This window comes from Typopeltis vanoorti, chromosome 12 (genome assembly GCF_054136105.1).
Source record: "Typopeltis vanoorti isolate ZY-2024b chromosome 12, IOZ_Tvanoo_1.0, whole genome shotgun sequence".
Lineage (NCBI taxonomy): Eukaryota > Metazoa > Arthropoda > Arachnida > Uropygi > Thelyphonidae > Typopeltis > Typopeltis vanoorti.
Genome location: NC_143560.1, coordinates 35,515,464 through 35,542,517, shown reverse-complemented (window position 1 = coordinate 35,542,517; position 27,054 = coordinate 35,515,464). Strand labels below are relative to the sequence as shown.

The 27,054-nt window shown below is 34.7% G+C and overlaps 1 protein-coding gene across 1 annotated transcript in view; it reads left to right on the top strand.

The window, feature by feature from the left end:
* LOC150100690 (TBC1 domain family member 1-like) overlaps positions 1-27,054 on the top strand; it is a 342,041-nt gene that overhangs the window by 229,927 nt on the left and 85,060 nt on the right. Inside the window, exon 14 of the mRNA XM_090401806.1 lies at positions 2,274-2,435. Coding sequence (XP_090257932.1) covers positions 2,274-2,435 — 162 coding nt within the window. The remainder of the gene's footprint in view (positions 1-2,273; positions 2,436-27,054) is intronic.

Here is a 27,054-nt window from a genome sequence, read left to right as displayed (position 1 = left end):
TATGTGATGGACCACATTCTAAGCCCTTAAAAAAAAAAAAAAAATATATATATATATATATATATATATACATACAGTATATAAAACTCTTTTAATAGTAAACATTATTTAACTTCATTCACATGTGATGGACTACAGTCTAAGCACTTTAAAAAAAAAAGATATATATATATAAAAGGCCTCAGAAAGTGACTGTAATAGATCCGCATTTTGTTTTGAGAAAATAGTGTTTTTTACCTAATCTTTTCCACATTATTTAAAATACACATTTCTAATATATTTTTTATTTCTAAAAAAACTTGAAACATTCACATAAAATATAAGAGGGAAATAATGTGTAGCTTAGCTTCATAAGCATCACAGTTAATCCAATAAAAACTGAACTTACTTTTGATAAACAGATTTTACTCCAGATGCCTGATAATTCATTCTTCAGTGAAATGTTCATTCATTGATTTGTAGTTTCAATTAATTGCCTTTCAATAAATTGTGTTTTGATGAATTGCTTTTGCTTTTTCGATTAACTTTGATCAGTGAATATTTTTTATTGTTTTTTTCAATAAATTTCCTTTCAGTAAATTTTTTTTTTTTTGTTAAATTGTCATAATTTACTGAAGAATTGTCAAATAATTCTTTTCTGGATGGACGAGAATTAATAACATTAAAGATTAAGGTGAGAAGAAGAAGATATCCATGTGTTTCAATTTTTATTCAAATTTGTGCATTTTTATTGGCAAAACATCAAAACAGTTTGAAGTAATATTAATTATTCTACATTTAGTGGAATTTAATGAAATTTAATATTTAAGAACTCTGTCAAAATTTGTCAAGCCGTTTCAGTGTTGGTTTGGTCTGAATTTTTCTAGCAGAAAAATTATGCAATACAAAATTATTTGTGTCAATACAAAAACCAAAAGATTGGATTTAATGATGAACTTTATAAATTTGCAAACTTGTTAGATTTTTATAAAAACATCCCACTACTCAGGAAAATTCTTGAAATAACCTGATTTCATTGTGCATATGGTCCTCAAAAAAATAATAGAAATGTCAAAATTCAAATATTTTGCCCTGTTTGAACAGTTTCATCTTGTAATATGTAAACAGCTTTTAGCATGTGCCAGTCTGAGTGCTCATTTTTTTTTTTAATTAAACTAGCCAATATTAATTTTCTAGTCAATTCCTAGTTTATAACTGCATTTTACTTGCAAAACAATTTGAAATAACAATGACTTATGTATACATATATTTTTTCTAGTGTGACTGGATTGTTTTATGCACAAAATAATTTAAAATTATAATAATAATTCCTTACTGACTCTGAAATCTAATGAAAGTTGATATGAAAAATCACTATTGAAAATCACAAGCCATTCATTTGGTCCATTTTAATGGCAAAATTAGTAAAAATCAAACTCATATCTACATTTGCCAAAAACAGTTCCATAGGTTCAGTTTTTTTGAATTGTTTGTTTTTAAATACATAATTACTCTGCCCTTATTCTTACTGGATTTTGATGTAGTAATGACAGAACTCTCTTTCTTGCATTGAAACATGCACTGCATCATTATTGTAATTTTAATTTATGTGATTGTGTTCTTTTGGAACTCTGGTTTTTCATCTTGTGTAGTTAACATAGTGTGACATAATCTGCTGGCCTTCATAGCCTTTGTTCATAATTGCTTGTAGCTTTGGTTGTAGTTGTTCTAGGTCTAATCCTACTTGCTCACTTGTAGCTCTGTTACACTGAAGATCATCTAGAAGCTTAGCTGAATTTTTTTTCTTTCTTTTTCTTTTAAAAAAGACAAGCCTTAAGGAGCTATACAAGCTCATCCAGAGCAGGCTTTTAAAACATCCATGTCTACAGTGGGACTCCAACAAACAAACTGTTGGTTGAAGAGCGGGTGTGCTATCCACTCATCCAACAAGGTCGGCATTTTATTAATTTTTTATTGAAAAATAAAGTAATTACATAAGCTGAATCAGTTTAGTGTTTATTATGTCCTTATCATTCATGTCTGATTGTATTCAAATAATCTAGACAGCTGACCGATGCCTTCTGGGTATAATAAAAAAGTTTTCATAGGCAATTGGGAATATAGCATTAAGCATGTTTAAGAAAAAAAAGAAAGAAAGAGATGTTGGGGTGGGGGATGTAAATGTATAAATTTTAACTTTATCCATTTATTTGTCTAAGATGATGTAAATTATTAACTCAGTCATATTTGTTTTCAGCTTTCAAGAGAATAATTTCAATTTTACAAAAAAACAGGTGTTCCTCGTTTAAAGAGAGGAGATATATGGCGTTTCTTGGCTAATCAACTATGTAAGCAGTGTAGTGGCATTGTGTCTAGCACAGAAAATGAAAAAGATTCCTATAATGAATTGTTACAGCAACTTACGCCTCATCAGCATGCTATACTTATTGATATTGGTAAGTTATTTACTTCTCATTATTTAATAATGAACTTTCTGTATGTACAAGGCTTGACTATTTTTATTTTTCATTTAGAAGATCATGGTAATGATCTCCTGATTATCACATAACTCCATGCATAGAGTAGGATACCACACTATTCAGATTTTAACTGTTTGTTTGTTCCTTTCTGATAGTTTTCTGTAAAAAATAAACATTTTAAAAATGGTTTATATATGTATATATTTGATGTAACACTAATTAATATTACTGTTACTAATATCATTATCAATCATTACCAGTTATGATATTGATGTTACCATATCATAATCATTAGTACATTAATACTTCTTACATTGATGCTGCCAAACTTGAATTATGCTGATGTTTGAGTTGGAGTTTGTTCCATTAACAGTCTTTTACTGTTCACTCTGGTTCCTTGGCAAAAACATCAGGGGCTTTGTTTAAACTAGCAATGCCATGCCAACTTGCATGACATTTCATATCATTGTCTTTTAGTTTACCCAATACAGAATACAATTTGGTTGCTAAATCGTAAATTGTTAGCCTATCTACCTGGATATTGAACAAATGAGAATGGGCTAATAATTTATGATTTAGCAACCAAATTGTATTCTGTATTGGGTAAACCAAAAGACAGTACAATGATATGAAATGTCATGCAAGTTGGCATGCAATACCTACTAATAGAGTGCACCACGAGAAGGTGAAGATTAGACATTAGGTCAGAAGCTCAGTCGGTTCCCTGCATTCCTTAAAAGGTTACGTGGAGGTTTTCTCACAGTTATCAAGCTTTGATCTTTAAGAGATCCATCAAAGAATTATGTCCATTCTTAATTCTGATGATAGGGAAGAAACCATTAATAGAAACAAACACACTAATAAAAACATAAAAATCACTCAAACTCTTTACTATCATGTGCTACCACTATACAGTGGCGTAGCTCAAGCTTTTGCCGCCGAGGCAGTCCCTGAGTTTGCTACCCAACACACCAAAAATACTACAGAAAAGTCAAAAAGACGTATAGCATTTCTGACAATCTGAGGCTTAGTCACCGTCACCACTGGTCAGACTGGTGGGCATTTTTGCCACTGATTGCCGTAAACTCCCAAACATGCAGCAGTATGATAGATTTGTTTAAATCTAGACTCTAGACCAGGGGTGGACAACTTTTTTAAGTGTGCATGCCAAATTCGCCAAATCTTTGATGCAAAATTTTCTCACGTGCCGACCGAAATTTTGGGAAACATTATTATTTGGTGTCTTTTAAGTATTGAGATTGGGATTTTAAGTATTTGCATAATCAAAAATCACACTAGAATGGTAAAATCAAAAAATATTGTAAGAGTGATTATTGTAAGTCATGTAAGATTGAATGAATTTAGTGACGGAATTTTTACTTAAAAGTCCTACCCTGTTGATAGCGCGAATATTTTTTATTTGCATTTAAGTGTAATTCTAGCTGCCATATAAAGCCCTCCAATTTAAAGATGCAGTTTTTAACATCAGCAAAAGTAAACAATAATTCTGAATTTTTTTTTTTTTAATAAAGATCAGTCAGACAAGTTTTTTCAAGTTTTTCCAATATATTGCAGTGCAAAATCTCATAATCGTTTTACTTGACTAAAGCACAATAAAAGAAAATAAAATTAAAGATATAATTTTATTACTTCTTAATCCCTTATGAGTAATACATAAAAATTACGGACAAGATAAATTGTTATTTTACCTACATATTAAACATATTAAAATACCTACATATTTTACCTACATATTAAACAGAAATTAATCTTTACCATTTTTAGAAGAAAACATCAAATCAAAACTAGAGAAAGAAAAATAGTGGACATTTTATTTATTTAGCATCAATGAGACTTCTGATGCTGCATCACTAATGACTGATAATTTATATCAGGTTTATATTTTGTAACCTGAAGAAATATGCATGCGCTACTAGTTTCATCTGTAAGGCTACTCCTGTTACAAGACTTAACAAAGTTCATCACTGAGAACAATAATTCACAAGAATATGTAGATGCAAAAATGGATAATAATGCTGTTGCAAGAGTTTTTAAACATACAAAAGTTTTGGGAACAGCATTCCAAGTTCTTAGTACCTCTTTTTCCACACTTCTCTCTGTTACTCCCATCTTTAATCGCTCTCCTTTTCAATATTTTCCAAGTCAACTCTGAGGTCAACAAATTTATTATTATTACCCAAGATCCCCATGGAGTCAAAAGACTCTTCTAGGAATCTAGGAGGTCTTTTTATCATACACACAGCTCATACCATGCTTTAAACACACTCAAATTCTCTGCAGACACCACACTCTCAGACAATGCATTCCAATCATTTACAACTCCCCTACTCACACCCTCTTTATACAGTTTCCAGGGATAACCTGTGGTTCTCTCCTGATCTTCCACTATTTTCTGTAGAACCTCTCCAGCATTGAACCTATAACAACCCTTAATAACCTGTAGGTCTCTATCATATCTTCCCTCTTCCTCCTGTCCACCAGACTCTGCAAGTTGCATCTTCTCAATCTTTCCTCATACTTGACATTCCAGAGGTTAGAAACTACAGTCAGAAAGGATCCAGAGTCAGTCGCCTATGGATCCTTTCCAACATCTCTTTGTCCTCCTGAAAACCAGGTGACCAATAGGCCTTGTGTGGCCTAATTAAAGCCTTATACAATGGAACAAGAATCTCCTTACTTCTACAAGTCAGTGTCCTCTGCATCATTCCCAGAAGCCTTTGTATTGTCTTCACAATTTTGGCTATGTGTCTTCCAAATTTCAGATCCTTATTCACTATCATCCCCAGATCTCTTATTTCCTCCACCTCTGACAATATATCCTCACCAAGAATAAATTCTGCATCCCATTTTTGTTTTCCAAATTTTAAAACCTTACATTTTGCAACATTGAACTCACATTCCCGTGCCCAGTCACTCGATTTATTCAAGTCGTCTTGTAAGGCCACAACATCTTCTCTACTTTTCATGGTTCGTCCCAACTTTGCATCATCTGCAAAGAACTGAATATTTCCATCCAAATCTTCACCAGTATCATTAATATACAAGTTAAACAGCAATGGCCCTAAAACAGACCCCTGAGGCACACTGTTGTGACGACTCTTGTCCTTCGAGTCCGTGGTCTTATTTCAAGTCACTTATCTATAAATTAACTAATTAACAATTGGTCACCAATCTTAAAATAGGGAAATTTATATTTATACTGCGCCACCCTATCTTAGATTAGTCTATATAAATAGTAAGATCAATCTTTAATTAGCTAGCAGTCTTCTCATTTACTCTGGCCGAATTAACTATTATTCTATTTGGGGCACCCGCTAGATTCGAATTTTTTATGAACGGTGCAATAATAAGGAATTCAGGCAAACACAATAATTAGATTAACAAAATAAAACATTTAATATATGATATATATAACAAGTACAATAATTCTACTTTTAAATGAAACAATACAATAAACTCAATACAACTCGCTAAGTCTCTCATTCCAGTTCGATGTTCTAAATTCTCAAAAACAATTTGCAACTTCAAAAACACATATTTTCTTAACTCAGATTAAAATAACAAACTTCACAATCAGTCAGTCTCTACAAATCTGTCAGTTCAATGCTTAAGTTCACAGCAGGCACTAATCTAGGTAGACAATATTCCAAGCAAGCTTATTCCGGACTTTGAGCATCGGAGATCTATTACAGTTAATGCTAGAATAGACAAACATATACAACTACTCTTACCAGATAAAATCTTCAATACATCAAGTTATTGCGAGTGCACTTATGAATTAACTTATTTACATTAGCGGAACACACATAATAAAATTCTTCTACGCTTTAACTGAACTTTTGTTAACTGCGCTTCACTATTCTAAAAAAACAGCAATTTTGTTTATCTGATTACTGCATTAACTTTTCTTCATAACGACAGCTGATTTCACTTATAACAAACTTTATGATTCACTACGCTTTGGCCTTCTAACACTATTCTCATGAATATCTGCCCTAAAGAATTTATAATCTTCTTTTACTTCTTTGCTTGTATGCTACCTTCCTACTGGTTCCGCAAAGCTCACTCTCCCCTCTCTCTTACCCATAAAACTCCCATTATCTTCTTTTTACTCTTTCCCCCCCCCCCCCCGTTCGAATGCCACGTTCTCTTCGACCCCGTGGTTGTTTACTCATGCGTCTCCATGACAACAAACTAAACGCAAACATTTCGCTAATGTAATACAACGCTCTACTACTACATGAATGATTACATAACGTTAAATAATTTCACAAATAAGAATAAACAGAATATTTGAACTACTTAATCAGCGCTCTTTCATTACGTATACAATTATTTATAATACACTTTTCGTTACTTTACATATATATTTAGTTACCATAAATTTTACACATATTATTATTTAATATATTAACAGTAGGTAAATAATTAAATAGTAATTCTTAAATAAGGAATAGTAATTACTTTTTATATAAAACATGATTAATACATAATAAGCAATGTTAAATATGAATGAAAAAAAATAAATTACACAACATAGTTTCATTCACAATTTAACATAGGCTCACCCTTTCTTTGAAAAATTTTTTTATAAGAAAAAAAAATTTTTTTTTTTACACTAGGTTCCTTCACGAAAAAACTGGATTCCATATTTCCTCTTCGATTCCTCAAGTAGTACCTACTTTGAATGAAACCTGGTTCCTTATCATGTCTAGTGCATTTATTCTCTTTCACATTCTCATTAAATCTGTTATCACCATTATCAATTTTAGAGTGTCTTCTATGTCTGTAGTATGGGATTTTCTCTTCTGAATTAAATTCACGTTTTCCATTACCAGAATTAAGTTTTAACTGTCTCTCTTCTTGGTGGTGTGTTCCATTATATAGATTGGTCATTTTACCAAAATTGACTTCAACCGTTATCTTACTATCAGTGGTAGCTTCTGATTTAGGCTTTGTCACTGCTACTTTTTGTTCATCAGTGACAAGTGGAGTATCAGACAGAGTGTGTACATGAGAGTTATCACCACTATCTCTATTAGATGATTGATTCACAGCTGACTTTTCTTTAATAGATGGTCCAAATTCAAATGGCAATCTAAACTGTTTTGTTTGATGCTTAGTCTTATCACTACTAAGAATTTCATTTCTCCTTGTATATCTCCTTTTGTTCATCAAGGATATTTCTTTCTTAGAAAAGTAGCAGTGACAAAGCCTAGAAAAGTAGCAGTGACGGAGCCAAGAAATCGGAAAAGAAATATGTAATCTAGGTTCCTCCATGAAGGAACCTAATAATAAAAAAATATCTACTCAACTCCTATCCTTAAGAATCTTTTAATTACTTCTACTTCTTTAGTTTACTTCCTTGCTACCTTATAGTTCCAAAGTTCCGTTCCGACTCCCACTTACAACTACGTATCTATTTTCTCTCTTCTTCACAAACGCTCCCTTCACACGCGCCCGTTTATTTTCACGCGTCTCCATGACAACCGATAGACGTAAACATTCTCGCGAATGTTACATTACGCTATACAACTACATTGAGTTATTACATAACATTAAGCTTTTACAAAAGGAATAAATAGAATGATCACATTTCAATAAATGCGTAGTTAAATCACAAATATAAATTCTTAGAATATTGACAAAACAATAAATAAAACAGCTTATTAATATTTAATACAGAATCTATTTACCATTAAAACATTTCTTTGATTAAGCAATTAAATATTTGACATAATTAAGGTAGTTATATAATATCAATTATAATTTATGTTATTTACATTAAATAATATCTACAAATATAGTTCTTATGACGGAAAATCATGTTGGATTCTGAATCAAACAACATTTATTCTATTTTCTACATAATTAGAATCCAACAAAGGCTTACTCTTCCTCTGAAAAATTTTTCCTTAAAGAAAAATTTTTCACTCTAAACCTTTAGGTGGTGGAATCAGATTTCTACTACTCTCCCTTTTTTTTGGGGGGGGGGGTCTTAGGTTATACCTTGTTTGGATGAAACTCCGTCCTGTGTTTTCTACAACGCATGTACTATCTTCTACAACTTCTCGGTCTTTACTTAGATTTTTACTGTCATTACATTTGACTGTAGTATAACTTCTATTTTGGTGACTGATTCTTCTGGTTTTCCTTCTGTAATTATTTAAGTCCTTATAATTGTCTCCTCTTCTCATATTCTTAGTTCTGATATGCAAAGCTGATATCTCAGTAAAATTAATCTCAGCTGGTAATTGATTCTCAGTACAAATCTCATGCTCAGAATCAGATACTTGAAGTTTTGATGTCAAGTCAGTGTCAAGTTGAATAACAGGCTGATCAAGTATAGTAGAGCTTAAATCAGTATTTTTCACAGCTTGTTTGTCTATAGATGATTGCATCTTATCAGGTTGTTCTTCTTGATTAGGCACACAAAATCTTCTTGTTGGTTGCTTTGTTCCTGTGCACTCAAAGTTATTGTTTTTTTTAACACGTATTCTTCTATTCAATATGGATATTTGACCTGTGGAAAAGTCACAAGAGAAGTGATGCCTCTCCATAAAATTTGTTCCTAATATTATGTGAGCATTTAAGCTAGGAGAGAAAGGGACTATCAATAGATCTTGATATACACAGAGGTTGATGTCAGGTATATAAATTTGTGCACGAACTTTTTCATATGCTGTAGATCTCGAATTAGAAAGAGTGGAAATTCTTACAGGTCTCCTTAAATTGGTGACATCTTTCCATAATTTATCTCTTAACTTTAGGAAATAATGCTTACTGATGATTGAGGCATTACAACCTGTGTCAAATAGAATGTTACAATTATGACCTTTGACACATCCTGTAACCTTCATCATTAACTCTCTTGATCTAGGGAAATTTTGAGCTTTATTATATGTTCTGTTAGAAATATGTCCAAAATTAGAGTTTCTTCTGCTGTTAGAGTAGTTTCTTTTATTAAAGTAGCAATTCCTAGCGATGTGACCAATCTTGTTGCAATTAAAACATTTGGGAGGATCTCCATCATCTCTGAGAAATTTTCTCCTTGTCTGAGCTTGAGGATCAATGGGAATTTGCTGTCGAACATTCTCCAGGGCTTCCACTACTCTATCCAATTTAGCCAATATTGGTTTATTTTGCTTCTCAACCTCCAGTTTGACAACTTTACTAATATGTTCTGCTGTGGGATTGAAATTTTCTTGAAATCCTACAGTCATTTCTGTCAATTTTTTCATTACTTCATCTAATTTATTCTTCATTGGCTGTTGTAATTTTTCTACTTCCTGGTGAACAATGTCTTTTACTTCCTTGAATAATTTCTTGTTGGTTTGTTCTTTCGTGTCGGACATACAGTTTTGATCAATAGGATTCTCTCTAATGATTTTCCTTTCATCTTCTTTCTTTCTGCTCTCTTTTGAGGATTTATTTACTCCTATGGAACAATCAGTTGTTTCTACTATGTTTACAAGGCCAATATTAGATGAAAGGCAAAGGTCTCCAATCATCTGTTCCTTTTCCTTGACAGCTATAAGACATTCCTCTAGTGAGGTTATCTTCTTCTTATAGGCTGTCTCCCTCAGTTCTTGTCTGACACCTTGTCTAAATTGTTGATAAACTGCCCAATCCAAATGAGGTTTGTCTTCATTGGATACATTTAAACTTTCAGAGAGAGTTAGTAATCGATTGTAGAAGTCACCAACACATTCTTTGTCCTTTTGTATAATCCTCTGTAGTTTCCACAAATTTGGTCCAACACTCCTCCGTTTACAAAATTGAGATAGCAAGACTTCCTTAAACTTCTTGTATTCAAATGTTTCCTTAAGTACAGGAGATGAAAAAAAAATATGTTTTAGCTTTACCAATTAGTTTGTTTCTAAGTAATACCAACAATTGAAAGTCTGTCCAACCTGCTGTTTCTCTGAGTTTCTCAACATAAGTAAAAAAAGATAATACATCATCAGAGTCTTCTCCTGAAAATTGGGGAATTACTTGTTGGGGATTCATACTTCTAAAAAATTCACTGTTTTCCATCTCTGAATTGGAAGTAACAGCCATTGTGATAATTGGAGCATCAATTCAAATAATATAATCCTTTAATTTCAAAAAAAAAACTTTATCTTTGCCTGATTTCTGATTACAACCAATTCATTGTGATCTATTCAATTTACCTTTTAAATTTTCAGGGAGCAATTTCACAATTATTATTACCAAGTTAAATTAAATCTGTTAATCTACAGCTGTTAAATTACTTTCTATCAATTAAATCACATCCTGTCGACTGCGCCATTTGTCGTGACGTTCTATTTTCATGTTATATTCTAAATCCGCCATCTTGCTAAAAGTCACTTTCATAAAATAAAGGAAAACTAATTGCAAATTAATCACTGATCTAAGGGTAGAGAAATTTCTATTATACTGCGCCACTCTATCCTTAGATAAGTCTATATGAATTAGTAAGATTAATTCAAAATTAGTTAGCAGTCTTTTCACTCATTCAGGCCGATGGTATTTATTTTCTTTCCTTCTGGGATTCCCGCTAGATCCGAGATATCACTACCACACGGTAGATATCACTTCAATGTCTATATTTTCAACTCTCAGCCTCGATGGTAAGCTACAGTTAAATTTTAGAAACAGCGCAACGGAACTAATACTTAAATCTGCATACACTGAAATAAACTAATAGGACTGTCCTTACCAGAAATAATCTTCAGTACTTCCAATTTTTTGTGAGCACACTTTCAAATTGTATTTATCACACTTGCGAAACACTAAATAACTAAAACATTACTAATCGCGCTTCAGACACTCCAGATAGCAACTATAAGGTACATTAATTATTCTTATTTTTCATTCATCAACTAGTTTAACTCCGTACAATTCCCTTTTATGGTAGTACAGAAATAAGTCGTAATTGTAGAGACTGACTGGATTTTTTCAGTATTCTTCTTTGAATGTCCAGTTCTCTAATTATCCGATTACGGCAATAATTTCTTTTTATAACTACGGCTGGTTTTGCTTTCAGCCAACTATAAGATTCACTTATATAAAAAAATATCTACTCAACTCCTATCCTTAAGAATCTTTTAATTACTTCTACTTCTTTAGTTTACTTCCTTGCTACCTTATAGTTCCAAAGTTCCGTTCCGACTCCCACTTACAACTACGTATCTATTTTCTCTCTTCTTCACAAACGCTCCCTTCACACGCGCCCGTTTATTTTCACGCGTCTCCATGACAACCGATAGACGTAAACATTCTCGCGAATGTTACATTACGCTATACAACTACATTGAGTTATTACATAACATTAAGCTTTTACAAAAGGAATAAATAGAATGATCACATTTCAATAAATGCGTAGTTAAATCACAAATATAAATTCTTAGAATATTGACAAAACAATAAATAAAACAGCTTATTAATATTTAATACAGAATCCATTTACCATTAAAACATTTCTTTGATTAAGCAATTAAATATTTGACATAATTAAGGTAGTTATATAATATCAATTATAATTTATGTTATTTACATTAAATAATATCTACAAATATAGTTCTTATGACGGAAAATCATGTTGGATTCTGAATCAAACAACATTTATTCTATTTTCTACATAATTAGAATCCAACAACACCACTAGTAACTTTCCTATTCCTGGATATTGCTCCCCTATACACAACTTGTTGATACCTATCAGATAGCCAGTCTCTAATCCAATGCAACAATCTAATATCCAATCCCATCTGCTCTAGTTTGTCTATCAAAAGCCTTTGTAAAGTCTAAGTATATTACTGTGTATCCTTCTCCTCTGTCCATGGAAGCAGTCACCTTATTGTAATAAGTAAGTAGATTACTAAAACATGACCTCCCTTTAGTAAATCCATGCTATCCATCAAAGATAATACTATTGTTGTCAACCCAATTCTGGATCCTAGTTCTTACAAGCTTGTCCAACAACTTATCTACAATACCTGACACATAGATAGGCCTATAGTTTGATGCTTGAGTTCTATCACCTCCTTTATGAAGTGACACAATCTTGCCCTCCTTCCACTCCTTAGGAACTTGACTGACTGCAAGACTCATATTAAAAAAATATGTCAAGGCCGGCATCAACTCCCTGGCATATTCCTTCAGAATACATGGGTGATATATTATCAAGTCCCATAGCCTTATTTACATCTAGTTTGCTCAACTCCCCATAAACCTCTTGCTCATTTACAGTCGGTCTCTCTTCCCCATCATCAACTGCTCTCAATCTCTCTCCATGAAATGTTTAGACAGTTGAGTTTTGGCAGGTGCAAGAAGAATGATTGTTATGGGAGATTTTAACTACAGTAGTACAAACTGGGGAGAGGAAGATGCATATAGCAATAAGGGAATGGAATTTCTAGAATTCTTGAGGGATAAATGTCTTAGGCAACATGTAATAGAGAGAACAAGAGGTTCAAGAGTTTTGGATTTGGTTATAGCATCAGAAGAGTTGATAATAACTGAGATGACATCTCTCCCACCATGAAGAGAGTGACCATATGGTTTTGACTTGGAAAATGCAGGAGTATCAAAGAGACGGGAATGTATGTGGAATTATAAGGCAGGTGATTATAATAGTCTAAGACGTCAACTTGGGGAAGTTTCATGGAGGGAGGAATTGGAAGGCCAGGATATCATCAGTGAGTGGGAAATTATGAAAGAATATTTGTTAGCAGCAATGGTAAGTTGTATACCACGAGTGAACAAGAGGACACAATTTGGAGTAAAGTGGATGACAAACAATATTAAACAGGAATTGCATGTGAAAAAGAGGCTATGGAAGAGATATAAGGAGACAGGTGAAGAGAAGATGCATGAAGATATATGGCACAGGCCAAAAGAGTGACTAGTATGATAAGGAAGACAAAACTGGAATATGAGAGGATATTGGCCCTAAGATCCAAAGAAAATCCTAGGGAATTTTTTAGATATGTGGCCAGTAGGGGAAGAATGATATTTTAGGATAAAAATGGGAATAGAGTGACTGATGCAGGGACCATAGTGGAATTGTTCAATGAACACTTTATTGGAGTATTTCATCCTGGAGGAGTCAATTTTAATGCTAGAGGGATTGGGCAGGTCCGAGGTTTAGAGGCACAGGAGGAGAGTGTGTTTCAAATACTGAGTACTCTGGATGTCAGTAAAGTTGTGGTACTGGATAGTATTTCACCACGAGTTTTGAGAGAATGTGCTAGGGAACTGGCAGTGCCTTTGACCTGGCTTTTCAATGAAAGTCTGGCTGCGGGAAAGGTGCTGTGCTCATGGAATGGAAGGAAGGTAAGGTACTGCCATTGCATAAGGCATTGCATAAGGGCAGTAGCAGACTGGAAGTGTCTAATTATAGGCCAGTTTGCTTATCATCGGTAGTTAGTAAGATCTTGGAGAAAGTAGTGAAGGACCATATACAGCATTGGGAAGATGAGGGTAATGTTATCTGTGAGAGTCAACATGGATTTGTGAAGGGGCGCTCTTGTTTTAGCAATATGCTAGTCTTTTATGATAAAGTTAGCAGAGCATTAGATGAGGGAAAGGCATATGCTGCCATTTTCTTAGACTTAGCGAAGGCATTTGACAGAGTGCCACATGATAAACTGATATTTAAGTTGCAGCACTGGGGTCTGGATGTCAGATTGGTCAACTGGATTCAGGATTGAGACTGTCCGATAGGTATCAGAGAGTTGTGTATGGTGGGGCAGTTTCAAGGAAGCAGAGGGTTACAAGTGGGGTCCCACAGGGCTCAGTACTGGGAACCTATATTGTTTAACCTTTATATCAATGACATTGTCAGTGGATTGCAAGGGGATATTCAGTTGTTTGCAGATGATGTGAAGCTGGGAAAGATTATTAGTAAATCCTCTTCTAGGGTAAACCCTGCAGGAGGATTTGAATAAGCTAGATAGATGGGCAAATGAATGGAGTATCGGCTTAATGCAGCAAAATGTAAGGTCTTGAGGGTCGGGAAACATCGATGGGATACTGCATACTCTGTGGGAGGAGTTATACTGGAGGAAGCAGGGGAGACAAGAGATCTGGAGTTGATGATTGATAGAAACCCGAAATTTAGGGGACATATTGCGAAGGTAACACAGACAATTGCTGCAATAATGAGAAGGACGCTGACCTGCAGAGATAAAACAGTTATCATTCCGTTGTATAAGACCCTGATCAGACCACACTTGGACTATTGTTCTCAGATTTGGTCCCCAGGATTTGAAGGGGATAAATTAACTGTGGAAAGGGCACAAGGCAGATAACAAAGATGGTTTCAGGACTGTACAATGATAGTTATGAGGATCGGCTGAGGGAATATGGACTGCAGAGTTTGGTGGATAGAAGGAGAGGTGGTTACAGGGTTGATACGGGGGAGTTCTTTCGCTTGGTTGAACAGCGGGAAGGAGTGATGACGAGGTCATCCCTGAAGTTATGAAAGGAAACTGTGAGCAAGGGGGTGAGGCGTGGTTTCTTTGCATGGAGGGTGGTTGAACCATGGAATGCATTGCCTGATGGAGTGGTGAAAGCAAGAATGGTCAATGAGTTTAAGGAGTGGTATGATAGACTTTGTGTTTCTTAGAGGGGACCTTCCCTCGATGAGTCTTGATAGTCTTTGTGTTTCTTAGGAAGGACTTCCCGCAATGAGTCTTTTGACTCCATGGAGGCCTGAATAATAATAATAAAGTCACATTCACAAAATTGAAAGGCCTTTATGAATTGCTCATTAAGTATCTCCACCACACCTTCTGCAATTTCTGCCTCCCAATAGAGCAAATCAATTTGCTCTATTGGGAGGCAGAAATTTGAAATGCGTTGAAAATCAATCAACGCATTTCAAAATCAATCGTATTTATCCACGAAAGCATCTGCAAGTTTATTTGAAGATGTTTTCATGTCCTGTAGGTTGAGGTTCAAGTCATTTAAATGTTCACAATAATCTGCAAGAAACAGTTTACAAACCCACACGATATCATACATTTCTTTATAACACATTTGTTGATTAGTCAAAAAGAGATTTATCTCATCCATGCATTCAGCAAATCATTTCCGAACAAGACCTCGACTATGCCCATGAACAATGTTGTACATTATTAGTCCTTTGTACACCGAATCCAACTCATTCAATAGATTCTGAAATTGTCTTTTATTCAAAATACGTGCAGAAATGTAATTAACCTTGGTTACTGTTTGCATCAGTTCTTGAAGTTCCTTTAGACCAGCGTTTGCACATAAATTCTCATGTAGGATGCAGTGAAAAACTATCAGTGGATGACCACCATATTTTGCAAACAGATTTACAAATCCTGCTTTCTTACCAGTCATGCTGAGCTCACCATCTGTTGTGACGGATACCACTTTTGAAATATCAATTTGCGGAATAAATAATTCATTCATAACTGCTTTACATATTTCAACCCCGCTGATAAGATCAGGTAGTGTTACAAGGTTAATCCTCTCTTCGCATACTTCGTCATCCCTACAAATTCCAGCAAAGATTGCCAGCCTAGCTGATGATGTAATGTCTGTGCTTTCATCAACACAAATAGAAAAGAACTTACATGAAGCCAAATCTTTTGTTAATTGTTCTGCTGTATTCCTTTCCAATTTAAGTATTCTATCCTTAATTGTTTTTCTACTCACAGACAATTCTTTAATGGACTGAATAATTTTTACCTTTTTTGAAAGATTGTCAAAAAGGAAAGGAGCACATTCTAGCCATGCTTCTCTAATATACTACCCATCACTGAGTGGTTTTCCATGTTGGGCAATAACTTTCGAAACCTCAAAACTAGCAGTAACTAAGTTGGAACTAGGCCTACCTGAAATAAATTTCATCAACGTATTATTATTATTATTATTATTATTATTAAAACAAGACCTCATGGAGTCAAAGACTCATCTAGGAGGTCCTTTTATCTCACACACATCTCATCATACCGGGTCTTAAACACATTCAAACTCCTTGCAGACACCACACTCTCAGGCAAGGCATTCCAATCATTCACAACTCTGCACGAAAAAAACCTGCCTCTCACTCCCCTACTCGCACCCTCTTTATACAGTTTCCAGGTATGACCTCTGGTTCTCCCCTGATCTCCCACTATTCTCTGTAGAACTTCTCCACCATTGATCCTATAACAACCCCTTACCAACTTGTAGGTCTCTATCATATCTCCCCTCTTCCTTCTCTCCACTAGACTCTGCAAATTACATCTTTTCAATCTTTCCTCATGCTCGACATTCCAGAGGTCAGAAACTACCTTAGTCAGTCGCCTTTGCACCCTTTCCAACATCTCATCCTTCTGAAAACCAGGTGACCAAATCTGGGCACAATAGTCCATGTGTGGCCTAATCAAAGCTTTATACAATGGAACAAGAATCTCCCTACTTCTACACGTCAGTGTCTTCCTCATCATTCCCAGAAGTCTTTGCATTGTCTTCACAATTTTGGCGATGTGTCCCCTAAATTTTAGATCCTTATCCACTATCACTCCCAGATCTCTTATTTCCTCTACTTCCAACAATATATTCTCACCAAGCATAAATTCTGCATCCCATCTTTGTTTTCCAAATTTTAAAACCTTACATTTTGCAACATTGAACTCGCATCCCCATTTGCTTGCCCAATCACTCAATTTATTCAAGTCTTCTTGCAAGGCCACAACATCTTCACTACTCTTTATGGTTCGTCCCAACTTTGCATCATCTGCAAACAACTGAATATCTCCATCCAAATCTTCGCCAATATCATTAATATACAAGTTAAATAGTAATGGCCCTAAAACAGATCCCTGTGGCACTCCACTAGTGACTTTCCTTTTCCTGGATATTGCACCCCCATACACAACTTGTTGATACCTATCAGATAGCCAGTCTCCAATCCAATGCACTAATCTAATATCCAACCCCATCTGCTCTAGTTTGACTGTCAACTTATCATGAGGTACTCTATCAAAAGCTTTTGCAAAATCCAAGTATATTACTGTGTATCCTTCTCCTCTGTCCAAGGAAGCAGTCACTTTATTGTAATAAGTAAGTAGATTACTAAAACACGACCTCCCTTTAGCAAATCCATGCTGTCCATCAAAGATTATACCATTGTTGTCAACCCAACTCTGGATCCTAGTTCTCACAAGCTTCTCCAACAACTTAACCACAACACCTGACACACAGATAGGCCTATAGTTTGATGCTTGAGTTCGATCACCTCCTTTATGAAGTGGCACAATCTTGCCCTCCTTCCACTCTTTAGGGACTTGACCAAGTGCAAGACTCGTATTAAAAAAATATGTCAAGGCAGGTGTCAACTCTCTGGCACATTCCTTCAGAATATGCGGTGATATATTATCAAGTCCCACAGCCTTATTTACATCTAGTTTACTCAACTCCCCAAACACCTCTTGCTCACTTACAGTCAGTCTCTCCTCCCCATCATCAACTGCTCTTAATCTCTCCATGAAGTCACATTCACAAGATTGAAAGATCTTTATGAACTGCTTATTAAGTATCTCCACCACACATTCTGCAACAGCTGTCTTTATACCATTTCCTCCAATCAATGTCATCCTTCCATAATCATTCTTTCTTTTGCTGGCTACATATCGAAAGAACTCCCTAGGATTCTTTTTAGCTTCATTAGCTAACTGCTGTTCATACCTCTCTTTAGCTACTCTCACCAACCAAGTCACTCTCCTTGCCTGGTCTTTGTAGAACTCATGAAATTGGTTACTTCCACTTCTCTTATGCTGCCTCCACAATGCCCTTTTTCTCTGTATTGCATGCTTAATCTCTTTATTCATCCATCTCACACCTAACTTATTTAACCTTCTCACCCGTGGTATACATTTAGACATTGCATCCACTAAATATTTTTTGAAAATCCCCCAAGCTGCATTGATATCTTTTCCAGCTAACTCCTCATTCCATGCTACACCTGCAAGCTGTCTCCTGAGCTCTTCATAATCACCCCCCTTGTAGTTCCACATATACCCTTTTTTCACAGGGGTCCTTGCACTGCTGGCAACCACCCAAGTAATCACCTCATGGTCACTTTCACCAATTGGTGGATGATTTGATACCTCATTGATAATTACATCCTCCGATGAGATGACCAAATCCAAGACCCTTAATCCTCTTGTGCCCTCTGTTACATACTGTCTGAGGTAGTTATCCCTCAAAAACTCAAGAAACTCATTTTCTTTACCTCCAGTTGCTATCTCTTCATTCCAGTCTATATTGCCATAATTAAAATCACCCATAATGATCACCCTTTTCTTATTTGCTTGGCTTATTTGACTATACATTTCACTATCACCACCATCCACATTACCAGGTCTATAACAACATCCCACCAAGTATTTGATTCTATTCACCTCTATCTCACACCATACTGCCTCAAAACCACTGGCCCCATTTCCCTCTTGCATCTCTACCTTGTATGGACATAACTCTTTCTCTATCATCAATAGCACTCCCCCTCCCTTTTTACCCCTTCTATCCTCACGAAACACATCATACCTTTCCATCTCTATTCCTGTCAGGATGTCATCCTCATCTAACCATGTTTCACTTATTCCGACAATCTCTGGGTGCACAGACGCAATTAGTGCAACCATTTCATCTGCCTTGTTTCTTATACTTCTAGCATTTGCATACAAACACAACAACTCATTTCTGGATCTACAGCTAGTTCCACTGATACCACTCACTCGATGTGATCTCTCCATGCTGGACTGGGGCCATTTCCCTTTCTGCTTCTTCATTTTAGAACCCTTTGCAATTCCATCTGTTTCCTTTTGATCCCTGATCATCCCATTACTTTCCTGCCTACACATTCTCTCACCTCCTCTTGGAGCATCTACCTTTCTCACGCTGTGTATCCCTGTCCACCCTGAGCCTCGCCGTTTCCCTGCTCCTCTTGCACACCCATTCTCTCATTTTCTCCACTCACTTCCACATTCATTTCCACTCCTTCAATCTCTCCTGTCTTACTCTCCTGCTCTTCCACATCACTCCCCTCTCGATCTGATTCATTCTCTCTATTCACTTCTCTACCTTCCAGCAGCAGTCTCTCCAAGCGACTCACACCATAACCACTCAAATGCAGTCCATCGCTCCCATACAGCTCACTTCGTTCCTCAAACTCATTCCACACATTAACAAACTGTACTCCCATCTCCTCACACATTTCAGCCAGAATATCATTCATAATCCTTGCTCTCCGCCTCATTTCACCACAATCATACCTAGGCAACACACTGACCACCCTTCCTGTCACACTATTCTCCTTTATCTTTCCAAGCAGTCTCCTGACATTCATTTTGACATGCTCTTTGTTCTCTCTCAAATCATTTGTACCAATTAATACAATTAACTCTTTTGCTCGTTCCCGCCTCATATTCAATGCCTCAATCACTCTACTCATTTTACCGCCTGGAAAACATACCTTGTGCATTTTATCCTCTAGCACACCTTTAATAATGGAGTCCCCATACAATGCCACTCGCTCATCTTTTGTTATCTCTTTCATGCCATCATGATTTATTTTAATAGTTTTGACCTGAATTCTCTTAATTTCATTCCGCATCCATTTCATTTCTTGGTTCATCCAATCCAATTCACCTTCTGAACCTCGCGACACATTCACTCTATCATTAAATCTTTCTAACTTTCTAACTCTCGACCCCCTCTTCTCACTTTCCCTCTCATTCATCCTTCTTTGTTTCCGTACTTTCGATCCAACATACGTCCAACTTTCACTATCATTCTTCTCACTTTTACTGTCATTCATCTTTCTTTGGTTCAGTACTTTCGTTCCAACATGCGTCCAACTTTCGCCATCAGTCATTCTTTTTTCACTATCATTCATTCTTTCGATTTTTTTTACTTGCGATTTCTGCACCACGCCATTTCTACTTTCATTCGTTCTCTCAATTTCGTTTCTTTCCGCCTCACTTTCGTCCCTTTTAACATCCGTTACGGTTGTCAAATCACTCTTTTTCATTTTTCCTGATTTTTTAACATTTTTTCGCCTGTCTTTCTCGCCATCCTCTTTCAAACGTGCACTCACGACACAATCGGTACTAGCACTTTCTGTCATCAACTTCATATTCGCATTCATCAATTCCTCGTTCAGGTCACATTTCGCACACACCCTTCTTCCATCCGCACTAAACATCCACAAATCATTTACGTAGTCAAAGGAATACATATAACAGACCTCACACTTAACGAACCGACTGAAATCCAAATTAAAATCCTGGAATGACAATGCCGCCGCCATTTTTTTTTTTTTTTTTTTTCTCTGCAGGTTACTAGGTCTAATATTAACGTTTTCGTATTTAGTTTAAGCAAGAAAAAAAAAACCCCACACTAATAATATCGGTAGCGTACAACGTTTACAGCCGCTCTTACTTAAACAATTACGCATATATACTTAATTATTCCTAGTAAAACTTATCTGAATCAGGAGCTCTTTAAAACACGTTCGTCGTATCGGACTCTTTTTTGTCTTGCTCAGTTCACGAGAAACTAATTCTCTTTGTTCTTGCTCACCTTTATTACTTAATTTCTTATGAACAGTTTCAAAATGTCTCTTTACAGAAGAAGTCTTACAAACAACTGATTCGGAACATAAAATGCATAATATTTATTATCTTTCTTAATCATGCCAAATTTTTCAGTCCAGTATTCTTTAAATTGTCTAATATCCTTTTCATTTGAATGTCTATGTTTCTTTGCTGGTGGGGTGACATTTTGCTCAATCTGTAAAGAGCAGGAAGCAAATAAATAAATATATAAGAAAGCAATTAAATAATTTCTTTCTTCATACAGCTTTTAACTTTAATGAAAATCGGATTGTGGGGTGTAAAAATGTGGACAGAGACATAGGCACTGACAAAAATTATAATTTGGACTTGAAAATCTCATCATAATCACTCTCTGCATATACCAACCAATCTTAAGTTAACCAAAAATTAGTATAATTATAAGCTGTGTTAAAACTAAGAAATATAGTGACTGTTTTTATGGCAGTTTCAGATATTGAATTCGGTTAAAGAGAATTAGCATTTCAATTCAAAAATTGTCAGCTTGCTTTTATGTTTGACTCGCACGATCTTTTGTTAATACTGCACCAATCATATGCACGTCTTCATAGCTACTCTATCTTTACTGGCCTAGTACCATAGCTGTCTGTTCATTAGTCATTTGTGAAGGATTGTTCATTAAGTATCTCAAGTCTTTTAAATTACTGGTAATTTTTGCTTGAAATAATGGGAAAGAAGATGGTGCTATGGTAGGGTGAACAAAAGGAAACTGCTCTCTAGGCAGGAAATAGCATGCGAATCGTGGTGCGAGATATATTCAGGAATTTTAGGAAAAAAACTGAAAATTTAGTTTCCAAAAATCTCCACATATATCTTGCATGATTTTTAGCTTTAATTTTTGGGAAAAAAAGTGCGAATTATATTCGTGTAAGTATGATATGTTTATGGCAATGTAAAGGAAATTTGCTTTTATATCTAATAAATTAAACATATTAATTGACAATAAATACTTCCAATCTATTTTAAATGACTTAAGATTTAATTAAATCCAAATCCACATATATACATACTTTAGAAAATGGATACGTTCTTTATGAAACACGAAAAGATATATCGAATGATGGTAAAGGAGTCACGCCACATCTGGCTGCCTGACGAATGATTGCAACAACTGAACTGGACGAAACTTGTACATCAGTATATCGCAGAGATAGATGGCTTGGAAATTGGATCTTTGTTTCTTATTACTTATTATTACTAAAACAGTTGGTAGGGTTTGCTTCTTTATTGCATTTTTATTTGGTATCGCTGTACTTAATAAAATTATATTATATTAAGTTAAAATATACAAGTCAGCAAAGATGTTTGAAATGGATTTATTTATTTAATTATTTTTTAAGGTGAGCCCTGGGTTGCATGCCGGAAAAAAGTCATTGGCATGCCACATTTGGCACCATGCCAAGGGTTGCCCACCCCTGCTCTAGACTAACCATAGATAAAGAATACAATAAATATGTTTTCAACGGTTTCGATAATGACCCAAATGATATAAATGTGTAACAGATTAAAAGAAAACTAATGATGAATCAGGCATTTTAGCATTTTTTTATGGTAAAAACAGAATCATGCTTGTTAATTTTTATACATGCATCAAAAACCTTAATATGATAGGGAATATATATATATATATAAGGCCCTGTTGATGGCCTTAGTTATACACCAAATTAGAAGAAGAAGAAAAAAAAATGTTTTTGTAAATGCTGACTGTGTGGTGCCTGCTACTGAGATGCAGCCACCACAGTATAAGCAATAACCAATAAAGCAATCACCTTACCATGCGTTTTATTGTTTTATTCTTAAGAATTTGAATTATAGTATGATAGGGAAATGTAATGGTTTTGTTATATTTATATTTTGTTTATTTTAGTTGTAAGTGTAGTTGTTAAAAACTAATTATTAAGTAATAAAAATTACTAATTTAACATAAATAAAAGAATTGTCGACAAATAAAATTGTGTCTCGTGAAACCCCCAAAAAAATGCCACCCGGGCCGGACCGCCCCCTCTGTCCCCCCCCAGCTATGCCACTGCCACTATACCATACAAACATAATGCAATCTATATTGCAAGGCTATCAGGATTGAAACTACCTGGTCACATACATGCACATAGAAAGCTTGCTCCAAAACAAGAAACAATTTTTAAACATAAATACTTAAACAGCTACACAAAAAACACACCAAATCCAATCAAAAACCTATTTTTCACAGGAAGTTGAATTTTTGACTGCTGTAACTTCAGCTTATTGATCACAAGATATGCATGTATTTTGGGTTTCACATCAGTCATAATATGACTCAGAAAGTATTTTTTACCTTGGGTATACTAAATGTTAAAAATGCCAAGCAATTTTAAACCTGGTTTTACTCCATTTCCCAAGTAAGCAAACAGACAAACCTGCAGGCTCAGCTAGACTTGCATTACGTGCAGGCGCAAACTTGACTTGTTTGTCTGTTTGCTTACTTGGGAAATGGAGTAAAACCAGGTTTAAAATTGCTTGGTATTTTTAACATATAATATGACTCAATTAATCAAATTGAGGGATCTATTAATAAATTTTGATTGTATTTAAAGGAACATTCTTTCTTTAATAATTAAATAATGCTAACATAAAAAGAGAATCAACTATATTTTATTACATTTTATGAATGGTATTTAATATAGAGACAGTAATAATAAATAATGCTTGATAGTACTAAAACAAACTGTTTCTTGTGATCTGATTTTATTTCAAAGATAAAAAATAGGAATTGCATTATATACAAAAAATTTTTCGCTTGGTTAAACTATAAATTAAAGATGCATAGAAATGATATTCTTGGTTCAATCTTTTATCTAAGCGTAAACAAAAATAAAGTTTGTGCGTGAATCTTTGCGACTCGGCTACTTGTATATAGAGGCCGATTGACTTCACATCAGTTGCCTTAGTATCTCATAATAGCATTCAGACACAAAGCTTGCTCAAAAACAAGAAACAATTTTTAAACATTAACATAAAAAATTGTGTGCTTTGCATTATGGGATACTGAAACAATTGATGTGAAGTCATTGGCCTCTTTATACAAGTAGCCCAGTTGTGAAAATACTTTGTGTTATAAAAAAACTTTGTTTTCTTACGCTTGGACAAAGGATTAAACCAAGAATATAATTTCTTTGTATCTTTAATTTATGTATACAGGAAGTTGAAATTTTAAAGGTCAACATCAGTGGAGACCATTTATGGTGTGGAAGAAAAAAGTGTAATATTCTGACATGAGTCTTTCTCCTGCAGGTTAAAAATCATTGCATATGTAAGAAATATCAGAAAAATGTAGATGCTAAAAGAATTCTGCTAGTTATTCACCTTCTTCCCTTCATAAAAATCATCATTGTCAAAGGCCTTTATTAAATGGGGGTTAATTACTATGACAGTGAATTTACCGCTCTATTCTAATGCACTGTTTGGTAATTCTTCCTTGAAGTATTCATTGTAAAACCAGAATTTGAGCACTGTGAGTGTAATATACTAACCTGTAATCTGATATGCTGCAAATGTATATTTAGATGTCCATTTTTCAAAAGCTCTTGTCTTCTGGTGATTAAATAAATATAACAAGCAAAAGAAAAACTTCCTAAAGGTGGTGGTAATATTCCTATTTATTACCTTCTTACAGCCTAATTTTCTATTAGAGGGTCATTAGATCCCTTATATAGCCACATTTAATGGTTATCAGTGATGAACTGCATCAAAAACAAGTTGTGTAGTCAATTTTTTTTACTGATTATATGGATAATTACACTTGAATTAGATGTTCCAGTCTCCATTATGTGGACTGTGAAACCATTGCTAGGTTATTAGTAGCTAAGTTATGACTGTGGTAACATTTGAACTTCCAGCTATTACTCAAGTAATCTTCCATCCAAAGTAGCCTGCAACCTGTGTGGTACCATTATCATCACCTGCCCACTCAGCCCCACCCACCAAGAGATCCCCACATCTCCTTTGTATGGCTTCCTGCTTTGATAAAATAATTATCCCAGATATCACTATATTCAGGATTTAAATTAATCTACACTGCTACAATGAATCATTTTGACACAGATACCTATTTTGTAAGAACTGTATTTGAAAACAGTTGAAGCTGAATTAATAATAAATCTCAAGTATTACTTTCAAAATAGAGAATGTGAAAATATTTCTTATTTTCTATTATTCTGACTGTATCACAAGTAAATTGCACAAATTCAGTTTGTTTTCTAAGATATATATAATTTGAAAATCAATAGGTTGAAAACTAACAATGTTCAATTGTCAGATTATTTGAATTATTTGTCAATAGATGGCAGCACATATAATTAAGGATAGTCTACTGAAAATTCATTCAGTTTCATACCATTTTATTGTTTAACAAATATGAATCTTTTGTTAAATTTTATGCTTTTGTTTTTTAGAATTTCCTGCTGATTTTTTTTATTTTTGAAGCAAGTAAATTAGTTTTTAACCTGATTATGTACCAATATGAGAGTTATATAATCTCTCCCTCTCTCTCTCTCTCTCTCTCTCTCTCTCTCTCTGACACACACACACACACACACACACACACACAAATTACAGCACTAAATTTTCTCCAGCACATGATTTCTGAATTTGGTCAGAGCAGCTTCAGAGGAACTGATCATGACAGAGATGTCATACTTGTTCCCAGCTGATGAGAGTAACTGTGTTATTCTGACTTGGAGGATGAGTAGTCATGGCAAAGTATCAAAGAGGAAGGAATTTATTTAGAATTATAAGACAGGTAATTATAATACATTTAGAAATCAGCTTGTGGGAAGAAGTTGAAGGAAGAGTGGTGCATTGGAGTAAGTTTAGAAACATTTGTTAGCTGCATACCTTGAGTGAAAAAGATAATAAATATTATCTTTTTAATAATAATAATAATAATAAATATAACAATTTAATAAATATAATCTTTTTCATGATTTGGAGTAAAATAAGTTACTAGGGAAGTCAAACAGAAATTGCAGATGAAAAAAAGATTATGGAAGATATAAAAAGAGAAAGATGAAGATTTGCATGATAGATATAAGGCTAAAGCTAGGAAAGTGACTAAAGTAGTGAGGAAAAAAAGTTAAAATACGATAGCATTGCAGTTCAAGGAGAATCTCAATGATTTGTTTTGTTATGCAGTCACTAGGAAAAATGACTTTGCTGGATAGCAGTGATAGTTATGTGACCAATGAAGATTATGTAGTAGAGCTGTTTATTGATCACTTTATTAGGGTGTTTCATCCTTGTCAACCAGTTTTATTTCTAGAGGTATAGTGAGGGTTGAGGGGTGGGAAGTGAACAAAGAAGATGTATTTTGAATATTGAGCACTAGATGAGATTTCATCACATGTTTTAAGGGAATGTGCTAAGAAACTGACGGTGCCATTGACCTGGATGAGCAAGTTACTAAGGGGTGAAGGGAGGGTAAGATAGTGCCATTGCATAAGGATAGTGGTACAATAGAAGTACTAACTACTTCTATTGTACCACTACAGACTAGTTTGTATTTTTTCTATAGCTGTTAAGATTTAGAAAAAATTGGTAAGAGCTGAGATACAGATTTGGGCAAATGCAAGTAATATTGTTTATGAAGACCAGCATGTATTTGGTAAAGGGCATTCTTGTTTTAGTAATCTGGCCTTTTATAAAAGGCATTTGATAGGGTTCATGGTAAGTTGATATTTAAGTTGCAACATATTGGTTTAGATATTGGCTAGTGGATTGAATTGGAAACTGGTTTTCTGATAAATATTAGAGAGTAGCAAGGTTGCAAATGAGGTTGCACGGGGGGGTCTGTACTAGGACGGTTGCTGTTCATCCCTTATGTCAGTAATATTGTCACTGAATTATAGAAAAATATTCAGTTATGATGTGCAGATGATGTGGAACTTGGGGAGGTT